At 63.1% G+C, this 19,109-nt stretch overlaps 1 protein-coding gene across 18 annotated transcripts; it reads right to left on the reverse strand.

Moving 5' to 3' along the window:
• Positions 1-1,697: 1,697 nt before the first annotated feature.
• Positions 1,698-18,028, reverse strand: TMC6 (transmembrane channel like 6). Of its 18 annotated transcripts, none has more exons than XM_059909073.1 (23): positions 17,796-18,028; positions 17,513-17,558; positions 16,072-16,149; positions 15,378-15,511; positions 15,081-15,223; positions 14,813-14,908; positions 14,337-14,495; positions 12,923-13,028; positions 12,685-12,778; positions 12,192-12,449; positions 11,710-11,900; positions 10,681-10,825; positions 9,841-9,996; positions 9,233-9,387; positions 9,041-9,122; positions 8,713-8,810; positions 7,558-7,653; positions 7,228-7,303; positions 6,371-6,504; positions 6,054-6,230; positions 5,899-5,977; positions 3,428-3,495; positions 1,698-2,532 (listed from the first exon to the last, which is right to left on the reverse strand). In XM_059909073.1, exons 4-23 carry the CDS (start codon positions 15,434-15,436, stop codon positions 2,292-2,294), a joined length of 2,613 nt encoding a protein of 870 aa, XP_059765056.1. In that variant the 5' UTR covers positions 15,437-15,511; positions 16,072-16,149; positions 17,513-17,558; positions 17,796-18,028; the 3' UTR covers positions 1,698-2,291. The 18 variants fall into 18 exon arrangements, with proteins under 18 accessions (XP_059765056.1, XP_059765054.1, XP_059765059.1 ...); XM_059909071.1 differs by having other exon boundaries at positions 17,791-18,028; XM_059909076.1 differs by lacking the exon at positions 16,072-16,149 and having other exon boundaries at positions 17,791-18,028.
• Positions 18,029-19,109: the final 1,081 nt, after the last annotated feature.

A 19,109-nucleotide genomic window follows, 5' to 3' on the forward strand; every position in this document is an offset into this window, starting at 1 on the left:
GGTCAAATCCAGGCCCATCTGACTCCACAGCCATCGCTCGCTCGGTCAGCCCCACACAGGATCCACCACGGAATATTCCAGCTGGAGGACCTTGAGGCCACGTGTGTATCAGAAACAGCTCCGATGGGCGATAGGTGTGCCTGTAAAGAGACCTGGCTCGGACAGTAGCAGGGCTGGCGAGTCTGGAATTTGGACACGGCCAGGCAGGGTGGTGCCGCAGCTCCGGGCAGAATTTCTTCTCTGGAAAACCTCAGCCTTGCTCTTGAGGACTTTCGACTGATTGGATGAAGCCCACACACATCACTGGGGATAAAACCCTTAAAGCCAGCTGACTGTGGGTGCTGAGCACCTACAAGATGCCTTCACGGCAGCACCTCAGTTAGCGCTTGAGTCGATAGCCAGGGACACCAACTGACCATCACACGTGGCTTCTGCAGAAATACCTGCGGGCCTTTCTCCTGTTTGTCATCAGCAGCTCGGCCTGACCTCATAGTTGTTGCAAGGCGGGCGAAGTGGGCCTAGTCATAACAGGTGGCAGTGCCAGCTCAGACTGGACGCGGTCAGTTTATGTCCATCCGTCCAAAAGCGCATCGGTCCTCTTCACACAGAGGCAGACATCTGGGGGGTGCTGGCCCCTAGAGCCCAGGTGAGTGTCCCCACCCGACCTCACCCAGCGGCACTCATGCCCGGAGACACAGCCCAGGCCAGCTACTCGTAGAGGTCCTTAAGCACCTCCTGGCTGGGACCAGCCACAACAAGCCCAGGAATCCTGATCTGTCGGGCGCCCGAGAAAGTCAGGTGACCGTCTGCCCCTGGACGTCTGCCAAATGCAGGAGCACCCTGCGTGGGACCGTCCTCAGAAGAGGGACCATTTGGGGTTAGCGTGGGCCCAGCTGGGAGCACTGCTAATGGCAGTGGCATCTTCACTGCGGGGCTGGCCTGGCCCCCACAGGCCAGGTTTGCTCTCCCAGGTTCCCTGCTGGGATGAGGAGCGTGGGCCCATCGCCGCTCTCCCATCCTTTCCCACAGCAGCCGCTCCCCAGACAGCGGGCACTGGGGCTGTGACAGCTCCGTCCCCTCCTCCCCGCACCCTCTGGTCCACGGCATCCCACAGGCTCCTCAAGCTCAGCCTGGCAGGACCTGGGGTCACCCCCCCACCAGTCACGGCAGCCAGACCCCGCTCCTGCCACAGGCCTGGGCGCTGGCTGCCCTTCTGCCTGCAGGCTCCTCTCCCCACGGCTTACTAGCAAATGACCCACCCCGGTCCCTCCCTAAATTCTCCCTCCACCCCCGCCCCAATAACCACTAGCGCATCACTTCATCACCCTCCACACACCCCGTACTTGTCCCGCATGGCACAGGCTGGCAGGGCAGCGCCTGAAGCTGCAGCGCGGTCCATCCCTGCCATCGGGGGCTGGGCCAGAAGAGGGCGCCCTGCGCTCAACACTGAAGCCGCACAGAGTCTGCTTCATGAGGAGCCCAGCACCAGGGGAGGCCCCTCGGAGCATCTGGTAGGCCGCAGGGCCCTGGCCTGGCAAGGAGAGCAGCCTTGAAGAACCAGAGGGAGAAACTGAAGGGGCGGCACATGCACGAGGCCGAAGTTCCCATGACCTCGGCCTGGAGGTCGTCCACGGGCTGTACCTACGTGCACCTGGGCAGGCCTGAGCATACGCACGGACTCCCACGAGACAAGCCCATCTTGCACAACGTGTTTAATCAGGATAAATAGAGTCCTGAGCAGGGTCCACTGGGGGTGCTCCAGCCTCGGACGGGCTGCAGACTCCCATCGCCTTCCCCGTGTCCCAGTGGGGCCATCTCCAGGCAGCATCTGTGCCCGCAGGTCCGTGCGAACCGAGGGTGACGGGGTTCCCGGGCTGCGGGGCCCAGCGCTGTCCTACTGGGCATCCCAGTCGTCTGTGAATACGGCCGGGGGCGTCACGGCCTCCTCGGTTCTACCAACCCTGCCAGAAAGGGGAGTCAGCAAGGGGCCCCGTTGCCTTGGGCAGCGCGGGCCTCGCTCGGGAGGCTGAGGAGCCCCACAGTCATCCCTCTGGGCAGCCGAGGCCAGAGCATCCCCAGCAGCCTTCCTCAGGAGCTGCTTCCAGGCCTCCCCGGGCTGAAAGGCTCTGCAGAGAAGTGGCCGCGACTCACCACCGGGGCCTTGGCAAGGGAGGGAGCCGGACGAGGCCGCGACTCACCACCGGGGCCTTGGCAAGGGAGGGAGCCGGACGAGGCCGCGACTCACCACCGGGGCCTTGGCAAGGGAGGGAGCCGGACGAGGCCGCGACGACTCACCACCGGGGCCTTGGCAAGGGAGGGAGCCGGACGAGGCCGCGACTCACCACCGGGGCCTTGGCAAGGGAGGGAGCCGGACGAGGCCGCGACGACTCACCACCGGGGCCTTGGCAAGGGAGGGAGTGGTGCGGGCAGCGGGTCTTGTTAGATGGCTCGTTCTGGGGGCTCCTGCTGCCCGGGGTCGGGGCCGGGGAGCCCCAGGGGCCTCGACCTGCAGACCTCAGCTGGCCCACCTGGCTGGGCGGGGGTCGAGGAGGGGTGTGTGTGCATTCCCGTGGGTGGCCTGTCTGTCCAGGCAGCAGGAAGATGTCTGAGTTCATCTCCCCTTCCCTGGGCTCAACCGCAGGTAACAGTTGAAGGGTGAGACGTGCGGCCACAGGAGCAGCCCCAGCCCCGCGCCAGGGCAGCCGGGGTTGAGGCAGCAGCATTCGGGGCAGGGGGGTGTTCACCTCACGGGGAGAATGGGGGCAGGGGCCTGAGGAGAAGGCCAGCCAGGCTGACCCCCGACCCATCAGGACGGGGGTGGCAGAGGGACTTCCCTGGTGGTCCAATGGTAAAGAATCCGCCTCCCAGTGCAGGGGACGCGGGTTCGATCCCTGGTCTGGGAACTAAGATCCCACGTGCTGCGGGGCAACTAAGCCCACGTGCCACAACTACTGAGTTCGCGTGCCTCAACTAGAGCCCGCGTGCCACAACTACAGAGCCCACGCACTCTGGAACCCACGCGCCACAACAAAAGAGCCCACATGCCTCAACGAAGATCCCGCGTGCCGCAACTAAGACCCGACGCAGCCAAAAAATAAATAAAATAAATAAATATTAAAAAAAAAAAGATGGGGGTGGCAGAGAGGAGGGAAAGGGCGTGAGAGACCCCAGCTCCACCTTGCCCCCTGCACACAGTTCCTTCATTTCTTTTTTTTCCTTTCTCAGCAAACTTAAGTTTTCCTCCTCCCCCAAATGCCCCACACACCTGAGGAGGAAAGGTGGGGAAAGAGGGCAGGGGAGTCCCAAGAGGCTGCGGGCCACCCAGGGAGGCCGGCAGCCACTTCCCTCCCCACCACCGGCGGAAAGAGGCCTCCCTGTGCAGTACCCACTCCTTCTCCCCAACACACTCCCCTCCAGGGCCCCTCACCTGCTCCTCTCCTTCCTCTCGTAGATACGCTGAAGCTTGTTGATTAAGAAGATCTTGTCTTCCCCCTCCTAGAAACGCCAGAACACAAAGGCTGAGAAAACAGCCATCATGTGTCCGTCCAGAAGTGCCCTGTTCCAGACTGCACTTGGGGTAGCTCACAAAGAGTGTCTGACATCACAAGCACAAAAAGTTTAAAGAAGGGGGACAGAGGCACCAAACAAGGACAAGGAAAAACCAGGAGCCAAGCAGTGGGCATATATTATATATATACATACACACATACACACACACACACACACACACACACACACACACATACGCATCTAAGCTTCCTAGTAGCCAAGGTGAAAAGGGAAATGTGATCAGTTGCACAGTGAGGGCTGCCTACCCAGCCTAACTCAATGTACAACCGGCCCTGACATTTAGTCTGTCTTGGGCAAATTGACCTCGGTCTGACCTCGGTCACCATCTGTAAAAGAGGGATACAAATGTCTGTGTCATGGGGCTTTTATTAGTTTTCTATTGTTGACCTAATCAATTATGGAAACTTAGTGGTTTAAAACAACACAAATTCAACATCAGTTCTGGAGGTCAGAAGTCCAAAATGGGTCTCAGTGGGCTAAAATCAAGGAGTCAGCAGGGCTGGTTCCTTCTGGAGCCTCTGGGGAGAATCTTTCCTTGCCTGTTCCAGCTTCTGAGTCTGCCCACATCCCTGGGCTCATGGCCTCCTTCAGAGCCAGCAATGGCCAGTCAAGTCTTTCTCACACCTCTTTCTCTGACATTGACTCTCCCACTTCCTTTGTTAAGGACCTTACGATTACATCGTGCCCACCCGAATAATCCAGGATAATCTCCCACCTCCAGGTCAGCTGATTAGCAACTGTAATTCCATCTGCGACCCTAATCCCACAACCCCAATGCCAAGTAACATGGCATATTCACAGCTTCTGGGATTAGGACAAAGACGTCTTTGGGGCAGGTATTGGCCAACCCAGGGGTCTTTCGACAACTGACTGTGAAAACGCACATAAAGCTTTAAGTCTAGGACCCAGTAAACATCAGGCGGATTTCAGGGCCCATCAAACCCCGGGGTCAGACTGGATTCCTTGCGGGGAGTCTTCACAAAGAGAAAACAGCGATTTTGTCAGGATGCGTTCTGGGCGCTGGGGACCCTGGCTCACCCACGAAGGCGCTGAGACACCTACGAGGTGGGACCTCCTTAAGAGACCTTCCCGCTTTCTCTCCATCGAGTTGGTGGGTACAGAGGGCCGTGCGCCTGAGTAAGCCACCTGCCCAGGCCAGAGAAAAGATGCTCCGAGCGCAGGCTGAGATCAGAAGTGTGGCCCCAAAGACTCAGAACCGGGGCCAGCCTCGGCCTTGGGAGGACAGAGCCTGCAGCAAGGGCCACCTGGGGAACTGTCCCTCAGCTCCTAGAGGAATGGCGGGCGGAGCTGGGGTCCCCCTCCCGACGCTGCTGTGCCTCCCACCACCACGGGGCACTGCAGGCCCCAAAGCTCTACACAGCAGGGCAGGAGCCGGTTGGGAAAAACCCACTTCCAATAGCTGCACCTCAGCCAAAATGCCCAGCCTGAGCCCTGCCCTCGGTTTGTGAAAGGGGAGGAGAGGGGTTACCTTGTACTGCCTTACTGTCCCCAGGGGATCCTTCCACGCAAGAAGACCTGACCCGGAGTCCCTGCACCAATTAGCCAGCAGAAGACTCACACGCGAGCTGCACCCCAGCCCCGTCCTGCCTCGGCTGACACCCAGCAGCTGACCCCCAAGTCATTTCTAACGAACAGTGGCTGGTGGCCACCAGCCCTGACGTGACCGCCTAGGGGACACAGGCACCAGCAGGCCCCAAGGTGGGCTCAAGCATTAAGTACAGAAGTGAGAAACTGGGAAGGAAAAGGAAAAAAGAAAAAACAGCAGTGGGGAGAGTGATGTCGGGGCCCCGGGGGCAAGGTTGGGGCCCTGGGGATGAGGTCAGAGCCCACCAAGTGTTCAGGGGAGACCCGCTGTCACTGACAGGTGCCCCTGAGCAGCCAGCCCAGACCCAGGGAGGACAGGACCAGGTGAAAGGCCATGCCTGTCTGGGGAAACGCCAGCCCAGGTGACTCTGACCTACGGGGCAGTGACTTGCTCTCAAGGTGATGGGAGGCCCAGTAAGTGCGCAGGGAGGGAGGGACAGCCTGCGGGCAAGGCTGGGCGGCCTCCAGGGGGGATGCGGGAGGGGGAGGGGGGTGCTCGGAGCAGCACCACCAGAGCCCTCGTCCCAGCGGGGTCTTTGCAGCCGGGGCAGGCTGGCTGCCTGTAGCTTACGTCTCCGATTAATACAAGATACGCATCTTAATCGATGCGATGCGCTTGGCAGACAAGCCCTCTCCACAGCCCAGGTCCGGGGGGGAGGCGTGGAGGGGCCGCGGGTGTGAGCCAGCAGGCGCCCCCGAGGTGGGAGCCCGAGGGGCACTCACGTTGCTTAGCTGCTCCTTGAGGAGGCAGATGACCTTCCGCTGGCCCTTCACCACCTGGATGTTGAGGTAGATCACGGCCCTGCGGGAGACGGCCGCTCAGGCTGGGCGCCCCGCGCAGGAGCCCCGGGGAGGGAGACCAGGGCCCCCGCACTCACAGCAGCAGGGCCGACGCCAAGTAGACGGGGAAGGCGCTTTCCACCAGGTACCGGCGCACCCAGGGCAGCCAGGAGACCCTGGGGCCCGCCTCCTCCAGGCGGCGCACCCACACCTTGCCCGCCTCATACATGGTGTCCAGGGTCCGGAAGGGGCCGCAGGTGCTCGAGGGCTTCACCCTGGGGGAAGAGGGCGGGCGGCTTGACCCCTCAGCCCGGACAAAGGCCACCTCCGCACCACCCAAACCGCGGCCACCAGCCACAGCGGCCCCAGGGGGCAGCTCCCCATCCCGCCCCCCAGAGGCCGAGGGCCCACTCACTGCCAGATGGCGTAGCAGAGGAAGATGGCAGCGCCCAGAAAGGAGGGGAAGCAGAGCAGCGAGATGAAGACGGTGCTCATGTGGGAGGCCTTCCAGGGCCTGCGGGGTGCCTGGCAGTTGGCCATCAGGCTCGTCTGGGGACAAAGGTTGCGCTCTGCCACCGCCCTGCCACCCACCCTGCCACCCACCCTCCCCCAGGCCTGGTGGGGCCTCCAAGAGGGAAGAGGGGCAAGGCCGGCAGTGGGCTGGGGGTGTGCTGCTTGCAGGGGGAGCCCGAGCCGAGCCCCCAGGACAGCCCCGCAGAGAAGCAGACACTCAGAATCTGAGCCCACAGGCTGGAAAGGGCCAGCGGGGCTACCTCCCGGTCTACGGAGGGGAGACTGAGGCTCACGGGGGGCAGGTTGGCCAGGTCACCCGCACGTGAAAGGGTTGATACTAAAAGCCACCTCCACTGACTGAAGGTCTCCACTGTGCCCGACGCTTTATAAACGTCACCTCCGGCAGCGCCCCCCAGAGCACCATCCACGTTGTACAGAGGAGGAAACAGAGGACCAGAGAGAAGGACCTGGTTCTGAGCACCTCCCAGCGCCCCCCCCCCCAAGCCCTGGCCCGTGCACATGGGCACCTGGCAATGACCACGGACCCTGACGGGATGCTGCCCAGCCTGCCAAAGGCAGTGATGCAGGGACGGGACGGGGGCCAGCTGTGGCCCGTGGGACTGACCCAGAGGGTGGCCCTGGGCTGCCAGCCCCACACCCCTTGGGTCAGGGCTCCGCATCTGCCAGCCCAGCGGCCACCCTGGCTGCACACTCTCCCCAGGCCCCGCCGCCCTCCCAGGGACCCAGCGGCATCTTTACCTTCTTGACGTAGAAGAGGAACAGCAGCTTGATGATCTGCATGGCGGGGAGGAGCGGGGAGAAGAGGACCCCCAGCCTGAGGAGAGCAAGGAGAGGAGAGGGCTGCATTCCAGAGGCTGGGTCCTGACCCCTGTGTGGCTCCCCAGGCCTAGAAAGGCCACCCGGGCCTGGCTCGGGGTCGGGACCCCGGGGAGCTGAGACTGGGTCCCTGGGGAATTGAGGGGTCAGGTCACTCCAGATTCCCAGGACTGGGCCTTGCTGTGTGGCCCAGGGGGAAGCGATCAGCCTCCCCAAGGGCCAGGCACTGGGACACAACTGGGAGATGCTCACCAGGTCAGGGTCTGCCCGTAAATCAGCTCCAGAACATTCCCCGCAATGTCGAACTCAGGCTTCCCCTTCCTCTGAGACCTCTTCTCAGAGATGAGCCTGGGCAGAAGAACCCCTGGGGTCACGCGGGAGGGCCAATCCCCAAGACAGACCCTCGTCCCCACCCCAACCCGCACGCCAAGCTGAAGACCGTGCCCTCCCCGCCAGGGTGCCAGTGATGCAGAGGGGAGACGGCGGCCTGGGGTCCCACCCTGAAGGGTCCACACTGCAGCCAGCTTCATCTCCGTCCTTTTTCTAAGCATGTATGGATACACCCAGGTATAAATGTGCACATCAGCACATCAGCATCAAATGTTTTACTGCTTTTTTTTTTTTTTTTGGCTGCGTTGGGTCTTCGTTGTTGCGCGCGGGCTTTCTCTAGCTGCAGCGAGCGGGGGCTACTCTTTGTTGCGGTGCGCAGGCTTCTCATTGCGGTGGCTTCTCTTGTTGCGGAGCACGGGCTCTAAGAGCACAGGCTCAGTAGTTGTGGCATGCGGACTCAGTAGTTGTGGCTCGTGGGCTCTAGAGCACAGGCTCAGTAGTTGTGGCGCACGGGCTTAGTGGCTCCGCGGCATGTGGGATCTTCCTGGACCAGGGCTCGATCCCATGTCTCCCGCACTGGCAGGTGGATTCTTAACCACTGCGCCACCAGGGAAGCCCTGTTTTACGGCTTTTTTTAAATCTTATTATTATTAAATTCACATGTTCTCAAAGAAAACACAGAAAGAAGGAAATGACACCTACAATGCTAGCACTCGTAGCCAGGACATCTGAGAATGTTCCTCTAGCTTCTGTTCTTCCTCCCGACCCCTTTTTCCTTTGTATGAGACAGATTATACCATATGCGTCATTTTGAAACCTGTTTTCCTTTCCAATCTCAAAATAGGTTACATCCTGTCTCCTAAATGTTTTTCTCAGTTTATCGATATTTTACAGAAGAGCCGTCATGGGTAGAGATTTATGGCCCCAATCTGGGGTCAGGTCCTGATTTTCAGAGGCCTGAGAACCGCCTGGGTGACCCTCACCTCCACCACACAGGTGAGGATGCCAGGAGCCCTTCCGCAGGGGGAGCCCAGGTGCCCAGGAGGTGAGTGCAGGGACCCGCCCCTGGGGCCTCACCTCCACACCAGCTCCCCCAGAAGCGTGTCCAGCAGCGTGAAGATGAAGTCCATCACCATGAGCCGGTACAGCTCCTGGCCCACAAAGTCCTCCCAGCACTGAAACAGACGCGGCCTCAGCCCCCAGTGCCCTGGTGCCCCCCACCCCTGCTCCCCATGCCCACCTAGGGGCCTCCAATATGCTTGTAGACCAGGCCAGGTAAGATCAGGTGAGGGCTGGCTGCTGTGAGGGGCCACCCCGTCCACCCCCAACCTGGGACCAGGGCAGACCCTCTTGAGGGGCCCGGGGAGCCCCACGCCTCTGCCAGCACTGCCCGGCCCGCCCTCACCTGGTCCTTCAGGGTGCCCACCCTGCGGCCCAGCCAGTGGTAGCAAAGAATCCCCAGGATGACCATCTTGAGGATGAGGTTCCTGCAGAAAGGGGGGGTGCGGGGGGCGTGCACAGGCTGAGGGAGGGGTGCCTGGGAGACAGAGGTCCCGCCCCAGAAAGCCCCACGTGGCGGCCCCATCTGGCCACGCACCTGCAGATGGCCACGTACACCTCTAGCACCGGGGAGTCGTGCCGCTCCAGGGCGGCCAGGACGCGGAACAGGTAGGGGGCCCCCAGGTTGAGAAGGCAGACCACCAGGGGCAGGGCCAGCAGCGCCCAGTCCCGCTCAGCAGACACGCGGCTCTGCTACGGCAGGGGGAGGGCCAGCGGTCAGCGGTCACCACAGGCGCCCCAAGGACAGAGGCAGGTCCACTGATGGGCCGGAGACGGGGGAGGGGCCGCAGGGAGGGGTCCCGGGGCGGAAGGAGGGGGTGGAAGTGGCAGGCACGCCACCCTTCACCCCAGGCCCAGTGTTCAAACCGCACAGGAAGGGGGGTGGGAGGGGGAGGAGGGGGGATGGAACACAGGTGTCCGGGGAAGAAAAGAGAAAAGAGAAACCAAAAGGTGAGAAAACAAAAGGACAGAAAAATAGGGGGAGTGTCAGACAGACCAAGAATGAGAACAAGGCCTGTGAGGGAAGCGGCCTCCAGGGAGGGCCTGGGCGGAGGGTGCGGGGCCCCAGGGGGCCCAGTCTAACGAAGCAGGCGTCTGACCCCACGGCCGGAGCCTCCGCGGGGACCCCCCACGCCCTCCCCGCACCTGGAGCACGAGCTCTGAGAAGCTGTAGACGGCCAGGGCGCACACCAGCGTGGTCCCCAAACACAGCAGCCACACGAGCCCCAGCACGGCCGCCTGCCGCAGCCGTCCGCACGCCCTCGGGGGGCGCTGCCGCAGCTGCCCCTCGGCCAGCAGCTCCTGGGGGCAGCAGCGGGCCTGTCACCCACGGCACAGACGCACGGAGACACGCAGACACACGCACCACACCCCCGGGGACACGTGGAGCAGACACACAGGGAGGCTCGGGGGACGCCGAGGGTCGCCTCCCACCCACCCCTGGGGCCACGGCCCGTCGCTCCCCCTGCTCTGGGGCCCCTCCCGGCACCAGGAGACCGCAGCACGGGGCCGCAGGCTGAGGCCTGCCCCAGGCGCTCCCACCCACCCTCCCCAGCCCTGCCTCCTGAGCTGTCCTGCCTGTGGACAGCCATCCCCTCGCTGACCCGGAGCCCCAAGGCACTCCCTGAGGGCCCATCAGCCAGGTCAAAGCTGTGAGCTGCCCTGACCCGAATCCCGCAGCGGGAAACCCCAGAAAGGCAGAGGACCTTCCGCGAGGCCCAGGCCAGCCACCCTCTGGCCCTGAGGCCTTGGGCAAAGGACTGAGGCCTCAGTGTCCTCACGTGTACCCCAGGGCTATTGTGGGGACTGGGAGCACGTGCCAGCTGGTGCCCCGCAGGCCTCTTCCCGCGGGGGCCGGAGGACACGGGGACTCCGGGGAGAGGGCCCGAGAGCAGCGCTAACCCTCTCCCACTGGAGCAGGCCCCGACTGGTGTTCCCTGGACACGGGGTGGAGGACAGCGGCCCCAGGGCCCCTGGGCAGCTCACCTTCAGCTGGGTTCGGATATTGTCGTGCTGGAGGCGGGTGGCCCATTTCTGAGTCACTTTGTAGTCCCAGGAACAGAAAACAGTGATGGCATGGACCCCCGAAGTGCTGCCCACCCGGTAGCTCTCCCCAAAAGAGCGGGACATGCTGGGAGAAGCAGAGGCAGGCAGAGGGTGAGATGGGGCGGAAGGCGCAGAGGCCGGGGAGAAGACAGATGGGATGCTCCCTGCAGCCAAAACCCACCACCCACTCAGAGGAGCCCTCCCGGCGCTGGATGGGCCTCCGGCCACTCTCCCTGCCCCACCTCTAGCCCAGAGCTCTCAGCCTCCTGGTGTGGACCGCCGGCCACTCTAGATCAGCCCTGACCAACAGGGAGGCCGCCGGCCACAAGTGGCTAGAAGAGGGGTCAGGCTCCACTCCCCACCAACATGGCCGGCTGCCTCCCACCCAGACGTGGCTGCAGAAGGTGCTGGCTCACCTCAGGGCCTTTGCACTGCCTCTCCCGATAACCAAAACACCTTCCCCGGCCTTTCTCCAGCCCACCCTTATTTAACCTCCCTCTCTGGGATGAGTGCCGCCGCCCTGGGAAGCTGGTCTGACTTCCTCTCCTATGCTCCATAACACCTGAGCAACATAACACCAGGAGTTTCCCAGCCTCTTCATTGGCCTATCTTCTCCTGTAGACAGCAAGCTTCTCAAGGACATGCACCAAGCTCACTTACCTTCCTGTCCTGAGCAGAGCACAGCAAATGTTTGTGGAGTGGATGGGTGCATGGATGAAAGTGTGGATGGATGGATGGAAGGAAGGCAGGATCCATGGATGCACAGTTGATAGATGGACGGATGGATGGAGTGATGATGAATGGATGAATGGATGAAGTGATGATGGATGGATAGGTAGCTAGACTAGGTAGCTAGACAGATGAATGGATGGGTAGCTGGATGGATGGATGGATGGATGGATGGACAGATGGATGCATGGGTGGATCAATGGCGCTCAGAGCCAGGGTCATAGGGTGGAGGGCTGTTACCTGTACACCAGAGTGATGCAGGTGATAAAGAAAGCTACCCCCACGGTGAAGAGGTAAGCCAGGGGCATGTTGTAGGGCAGGCCGCCCGCCTCAGGAGTGCACTGGCCGCCATCCCGTGGGGAGGCACACGGCTGGTTCAGCGTCGCGTTACTATAGTAGCCGTAGTACATGACGGTGTGGGTGAAGCGGCCCTGCAGAGAGGACGCCCGGCCACATCAGGGACTCTCCCCCTCCCTGCACCTGACCCACCCTCAGGCTTGGAGGGCAGATGGAGGGCGCCCAGGGGGCAGGGCGAGGGGAAAGGCAGAAGGGGAAGGGCCAGGGCAGGGGCAGTGAGGAGAACACGGAGGTGGGCAAAGGGCCGCGGCCACCCTGGAGCTGCCAGGACACCCCCCTCCTGGAGTCGCAGCAAGGGGTGGGGTGGGGGTCCCTGGAGGAAGCCGTGACAAGGGGGTGCCCTGCCCGCCCCCACCAAGCCTCACCCCGCCCGTGAGAAGCTCCAGGCCCCTGAAGGCGGGCACGGAGCCCGAGGGCGCAGGCGGGAAGGCGGCCTGCACGCCCACGATAAAGGCCAGCAGTGGCAGCAGCAGCAGGGTGTTGAAGGCCAGCAGGGTCTTGAGGAAGAGGAAGTAGGAGAGAACGCTGGAGCCAAACTGGCCCCCAATCCGCTTCAGGGCGTAGTGCCAGGGCATCAGGGCCTGCAGCCCCGAGAGCAGTGCGAGCCCCAGGTTGTGCGACGCCTGCGGGGACAGAAGCAGGACAGCCCTCAGGCGAGGCTGGAGAGGGGAGCCGGTCCCCAGCCAGACCCCGGGCCAGGCCTAGAGCGCAGGGGCAGTGGAGGGGGAGCCGCGAGGGGAGGGGGGTCGATCACACCCAGAGCCAGGCTGAAGGCTAGAGGACCCCACGAGCGGCACGCGGAGGGAGAAAACGTGGCCCCCTCAGCGCCCCCGCCCCCAGCTGCCCAGAGGCGCCTACCAGGATACAGCTGTCGCGCAGCTGGCTGCAGCAGGAGAGGAGCCCACGGTGCCCCCGGGCCCTCCGCTTGCCCCTCGGGGGCCGGCTCTCCTCTCTGGGGGCAGAGGCAGCGTCAGGGCTTGGTCCACTCCCTCCCAGGGACCACCCGCCCACCGCAGGCTCAGGACCATTCTCACCAACCACCCCGCCCAGCCGAGGAAGTGGGTCTGGGGTCCGCACGAGGCCGAGGGGCACTGACCGCAGGCAGCGTTTCTCGGACAGGCTCAGCGGCATTCCCCGGAGCATGTGGTCCCGCTGGGCCACCGTCAGGCCCTGAAGCTCCTTCACCAGGAGGCCCCGCTTCTCTGCAGGATCAGGAGCGAGCCCTGTGGGTTCCCCGCAGCATCCTTCCCTCCCTCCCACAACTGCGGCCGTTCCCCTGCAACACAGGCCTCTGCCGCCCGGCCAGGCCTGATGGCTCCTCTCTGCTAGGACCCTGTGCTGCCCGCCTGTCCCACAGCCCCACTGGCCATCACTCTCTCACCTCCACCCCCTGGAGCCCAGGACACGATCAAGTTCCCAGCATCTTCCGAGGCCCAGCCCAGTGCCCCCTCCACCTTGAACCAAACAAACTCTCCTCCTGGGTCCCCACTCGCATCTTGCTCTGACCCCCCAATGCCCCTGAGCCCCATCCGCCCCCCACTCAGCAGTCCCCCTTGTTCCCCCACCACTTCCCACTATGCCAAGGCCTGGTGGGGTGAGTAGGGGAGGGCGGGACCTGGAGATTTGCCCCTCCCCTATGTCCTCGTTCCCTTCATCTTCACAACCACCGTGGAAAGGGGGTGCTATTTTAACCCCACTTTACAGATATAAAATGACCAGAAAGCAGACACCTGGCATGGTTTACACAATGAAACTGGAATGTCCACCCTGACCTCAGAGCCCACACCACCCTGCACTGCTCTGTCACCCACCAGCTGCGGGCCTTGGGTAAACAGGGAGAGGAAACACAGGCAGGGACCCAGGAAGTACCCAAGCCCCTGGGCACTGATGCCAGAGATCACCTGGCTGAAGACCAACCTGTGAGCTGGGCCCTGCTCCCTCCTACGACCACTCTCCCTTGTTCCCCAGCCCCTCCACACAGGCCTCTCAGATACTCAGACAAGCCGGCAGGCTCCCACCTCAGGGCCTTTGCCCATGCCCCACTGACTCTAGTGTCACTTCCTCCAGGAAGCCTTCCTGGGTCGCTCCAGGCTAGACAGGTTCCGTGACACTCTCCTGCGGCGTGCCTTTCCTCAGCTGCCCTTACCTGAGCTTTAACCATCCACTTATCCATTTATTTGGTTCCTGTCTATTTCACAAGGCAGACAATAAGCTGCATGAGAGCTGACTGGGTCTGCTTACCACCATCACATCCCAAAGCCAACACCAGCGTCTGCGACACTACAAATGCTCAACAGACGCTGTGGAGCGCGTGCCTACATGAGCCAAACACTGTGCAGCCGGAAAGGCCCGCACTTCTCTGTGCCAGTGGCCGGGGCACCGAGACACTCCCATACCCCTGCAAAGAGACCTCACCGCTGGGGGCCTTCAGACAGCCCACTGCACCCCCGCCCCCCCGCCCCGGCCTGCTGACCTCCTCCCCACCGAGGCTCCGGCCCCCCCTCACTCACCATCCTCCTCCAGGACCGCGGGGTCCAGCTCCAGGTCGTACAGGCGGAGGCTGGGCCGGGCCGAGCGGCCCACATCCCTGAGCTGAGGCCGGCCGGCCCTGCGGCGCAGCCTCACTGTGCGGCTGTAGTACTGGGAGAGGATGGCGCCGCGGCTCCGGCCTGTGGAGGCCGCTGGTCAGGGGGGACGCGCCGCCCCTTATGTAGAGACAAGGGCTGCCCCCCCACTCCTTCCCAGGACCCAGGAAAGTTCTTTCATAAGAGACCTCAAGCACCACCGGGTTCCCAAGAGCATATTTTTATCCCCATGACGACTCCGGAGTCGTTTTTAGAACGCGCAAAGCTGCATGGGGCTGGGCTGGGCCTCCAGGCAGCAGACGGGGTGGGGTAAGAGCCCAAGAGGCCTGGCTCTGAGGTACACAGATCCCCGCCGGAAACCGCAGCCCAGCCCAGGGTCCAAAGCAGAGGGTCCCACTCACCAATGGTGCGACTGGGCATGCTGGCCAAGATGCGGAGTGTGGCCGTGCTGTAGACAGGGGCGCCCTCGGGCCCCAGCAAGGCCTGGCGGTCACTGCCTGCCCAGCAAGAAAGACTCGTCCAGAGGTTCTACAGACACCACCGGCCGGAGATATCCCCTGCCCACCCCCTGCCCCAGGCTGCTAGGAGGGGCTTCCTGAGAGGTTGAGAGGCTCCGTGTCCGGCCCACACATCCCAGCACCCGGCCTGGGCCAGGGCAGGCGGGCTCACCTGAGGCCCCCAGGGCTCCAGCCCCCGGCACCCTCTGCTGCAGCTCCAGCCCCTCCTCGGCCACCCAGCGGCTCTGCTCCTGGATGAGCTGATGGAAAGAGTCGTGCACTTCGCTCTCATCATAGGGGCTGGGCTCCTGGCTGCTGGGGTGAGAATGGGGGAAGGGGCAGGAGTTCAGGCTGCGGCGGACCCAGTCCTCGCCCCAGCAGCCTACCCCCTCCGAAGGGCTGAGGTCCAGACCACCTCTCCCTGGGGGTGACACATCCCAGCCCCCCAGCCCCACCTCAGAGCACTTACTCCTCTGGGTCCTGTGGGGTCTCAGGGACATTGAGGACAAAAGCCAGCGACCGGGACATATCTGCGGCCCACCCCCAGCCAGTCTGCCGACGTAGGGCAGTTCAGAGCCTGGACACAGCCTCAGGAGCCTCCTGCTGCCCATGTGATGAGACAGAAAGCGTGACAGCAAAGTTAGCCTGGCACCCAGCTCCACTGCCCGCTCCCTGGGGACCATGGGGGGTGCCACTCCCAGCCCAGGCTGCCTGAGCCCCCATCCTGCCCCATCCACACACACACACAAACACCAAACGCATGGCCAAGTGAGTGGCCCCAAATAATCCTCAGGCCAGAATGGACTGAAGGGGAGCTCCTTCCGGAGGGAAGTGAGGGAAGTCTGGGCAGTTCCCCACCGGCTTCCTCAGTGACGCCATCCCTGCGAGATGGGGAGCGGGTGGGGTGCCTGTGGATAGGCTCTCCATTCCCAGGGTTCTGACCCAGAGATGCCGCCCTCTGGGTGAGAAAGGTCAGGGCAGCTGAGACCTTCCCTGTGCCCGCCCGTGACCACACAGCACTTCCTCCCGGCCGGAAATCCCACAGACAGCTAGCAGCCTGGGCCCTCACCCTCACCAGCGTCTGACAGAACAGCAGACAGGATGGCCTCCTCGGCTGCGCCCCACCCTGCATCCCCCCTGCACAGGAGTCACTCCACGCCAACCTGGGCGCGTCAAGGTCGACAGCCCTCCTGAGAGACTCCGCTACATTCCATCACCTCCGGGCAGGCCAGGGCAGCTGGCTGGGGGAGGGGTGCTGGGCGTTAAACAGGCAGCCTTTGTCCAGCCTTTGTCCGGGCTCTGCCATCACCCAAGACAACTGAACCAGGGTGGCCTTGTCCAAGCTCTTCAGCCCGTGGGAGCGGGGCGAGGGCGGCAGGCTCCCAAGCACCCACTGAGTCCCGCAGGACTCTGCCCCAGCAAGACTGGGCCCAGCCCTCGGTCTGCCCTGCCCCCCCCACTCCTCCCTACCCTCACCCCCAGGGAACTCAGCACGGAGGAAAGTTGGCTCAGCTCAAGGGCTTCCTCAGGCGAGGCCAGGGTGTCCAGACAGAGCAGGTCCCGCTAGGGCTGTACCCAGACAGTGCCCTCACTTAGGGGTGTCCAGTCTCTGAGCCCACAGAGTCCAAGCCCCCTCCCCGTCTCTCTCACAGGAGCACAGTGTGGAGAAACCAGCAGAGAGAGATCAGAGGTGGACTCTTGACTCCGCCTGAAATGGAAAGTAGCTGCAGCTGGGGCTGAGGGTGTGCCCCCCAATCCAGCCCCTAGAGCTGGAATTCCTTCCTGGAAAGACAGACCTTCCCAGGTTCAGATCTACAGGCCTCTCCCACACACCCCTTCTCCAGGAGGCAGGAGCAGGGAGATGGAAGGTGCTCAGAGGGTGCCTGGGGGATGGGGGCTCACCTGGGCACTGGCATTTGGGCACTGCCCAAGACTTCTGCCTGGTACCCAGCACCCTGGCACCCTTGCCCAGGCAGGGACAAGTCGGGCAGGAGTTTCCAGGGTGCACCATTCCTGAGCTGTGAGCCAGGTAGGGAGGGGAAGGGTGGGGCCCGTTTCCAGAAACCCCACCCCAGCCGGAAGCCAGTCCTCTGGGAGCAGCTACTGTCCGGTCAGAGCCGCAGCCCAGCCTCTGAGCCGAGGGAAGGCAGCAACTCCGAGAGACCCTGGATCCCTCATCTGCCAGTCTCCCACAAGCCCACTTTCCGCCAGTGGTACCCACCTGCAAACCCAGCCTCCCCGCCCCTTCCCATCCCGAGAGACACACACCACCGCCCTCTCCCCTGACGCCCGCCACCTGCCTGTTGGGGTGAGCTGAGATCTTCACGTCCCCCGCCCGGACCCCCCTGAGAGAGTCAACTCAGGGAGTGAACTCAGGGAGATCCAAGAGAACCCGAGGAGGAAACTCGGTGCCCAGTGGCCCCAGAGGCCCAAAGGGATTCAGAGGGGGTGGAGCTGGTGGCCGCAGGGGAACTGGATGGGGATAGGAGGACGAGGGCGCCGTCCCCAAGCCCCGGAGCTGCGGCCCCCACCCACGACCCGGCACCCGCATCCCGGCGCTGACCTGGGAGGCGCTGGGGAGGAGGGGCCCGGCGCGCGGCTCACCTGTCCCCCGCGAGGGCCGCCGGGAACTGTGTCTGGGCTCCACCAGCTGCGGGAGGGGTCGTGAGGTCAGAGGGAGGGAGTGGCCAAGGGCCCTGGGGCGACCTGTGACCGTATCAGGCCCAGCCGGGCCAGAGTGCTGCTCCGCCCAGCCCGGCCCACATGGCGACAGGTCACGTGACCCGGCTGGGGGGGCGCGCCCCGCTCCTCCTCCTTCCCCTCCCCGTCGAGCCCTCGGCGACTGTGCCCTCTCCCCACCAGCTTCCGACCCCTCCTCTCACCCCACCCTGAGGTCTGAACAAGATGAAGGCGGCGAGTGTCTGGAAGTGTTCCAATCTCTGGTTGAAGCCAATTTCTGTGGGACTCAGTTTCCCCAAGTTTCAAATGGGGACAATGATTCCAGACCCGCCCACTTCCCAGGGCGATTATCAAAATAACACCATGCGGCAAAGCCACACGGATACGGCGGGCGTTGCAGGACCAGATTGGGTAACCCCTTCCTCCAGCACAGCCTCCTGCGACAACTGCCCCAAGCCGGCTGGTAGAACCCGGGGTTATCTCCGCCCTCCCGATGTGGGCGTGGTTTCTCCAGCAGAGTTCCGGCACACTTCCTGTGTGCTAGGTGGGGAGGAGAGGAGGTACACTTAGGGGCTGTCCCCGTTGCTGTTTGCTCCGTTATTCCCCACAAGCCAGGGAGGGGGGCACTAATGACCCTAGCTCACAGATGAGGCAACGGGCCGAGAGGTCAGTCAGCCCCCAGGGTGTCATTGGCCAGGGTGTGAGTCTTGTCCACCTGGGAGCTCTACCTAGAAACCTGACCTCGAAAAAGCCCGGCAGGCCAGAGGAGACTCACCCTTGGGTTTGAGAAAAGGGTGGGATTTGGACACTGGTGGGGGCCATTTCTGGTTGGGAGAAGCCTTGAGAGGCGGGCAGGGTGAAAGTGAGCTGGAAGGCAGAAAGGAAGGAGAGGGCCCTCCTGGAGGGGAGGACAGGTGGGCCAAGCCAGGATGCCCAAATAGAGAGTCGTTACCTCAGGATGGATCTTGGTACAGGCACCTCAGCCTGGAGAACTAGCTCTGCCCAGCCCCCACCTCTCCCCCAACACTACTCCCTGCCCTGCACACCCATGCTCCAGCCACGTTTTACTTGCATGATCCCAGGCACAACTTTAAAGTCACCTCCTCTGGGGAGCCTTATGGGATTGAACCCTGTTGGAGCATGTGCCACTTCCTATTGACATGTACATTTGCCAGTCCGTCCCCCCTCTCCCGTCCCGTCTCTATCTCTATGCTGTGTGCCCAGCACCAGCACCCAGCCTGGGGCCTGGCATGGGGCGCGGAGCAGGGGGGGGCAGGGGGATCTGGAAAATCAGGAGGGGGAGCAGGCGGGGAGGCAGAAAAACCACTGGAGCTCGTTAGGGATGAGGGGGCCCTCAAGGAGGCGGAGAGGGAGAAGGAGGAAGGACAGGACCGCGGGGCCTCCCAGGGGCTCCCAAGAGAGAGAAAGGGCCGAGACAAGTCGCCGGGGCGGGGCATGAGTGCAGCCGGTTCCTGAGCGCTTCCTATAGGCCAGACGCTGGGCCGCTTCGGCTTTAAGTGCC

This window comes from Balaenoptera ricei, chromosome 20 (assembly GCF_028023285.1).
Source record: "Balaenoptera ricei isolate mBalRic1 chromosome 20, mBalRic1.hap2, whole genome shotgun sequence".
Classification (NCBI taxonomy): Eukaryota; Metazoa; Chordata; class Mammalia; order Artiodactyla; family Balaenopteridae; genus Balaenoptera; species Balaenoptera ricei.

What these genes read in the sequence shown, in the direction of transcription:
- TMC6 (XM_059909073.1), bottom strand. Translation starts at nt 15,436, where the DNA reads ATGTCCCGGTCGCTGGCTTTTGTCCTCAATGTCCCTGAGACCCCACAG. An exon ending in TGGAGCTTCTCACGGGCGGG is followed by an intron (nt 11,901 to 12,191) that starts GTGAGGCTTGGT and finishes TCCTCTCTGCAG; the next exon opens with GGCCGCTTCACCCACACCGT. An exon ending in ATATCCGAACCCAGCTGAAG is followed by an intron (nt 9,997 to 10,680) that starts GTGAGCTGCCCA and finishes TGCTGCCCCCAG; the next exon opens with GAGCTGCTGGCCGAGGGGCA.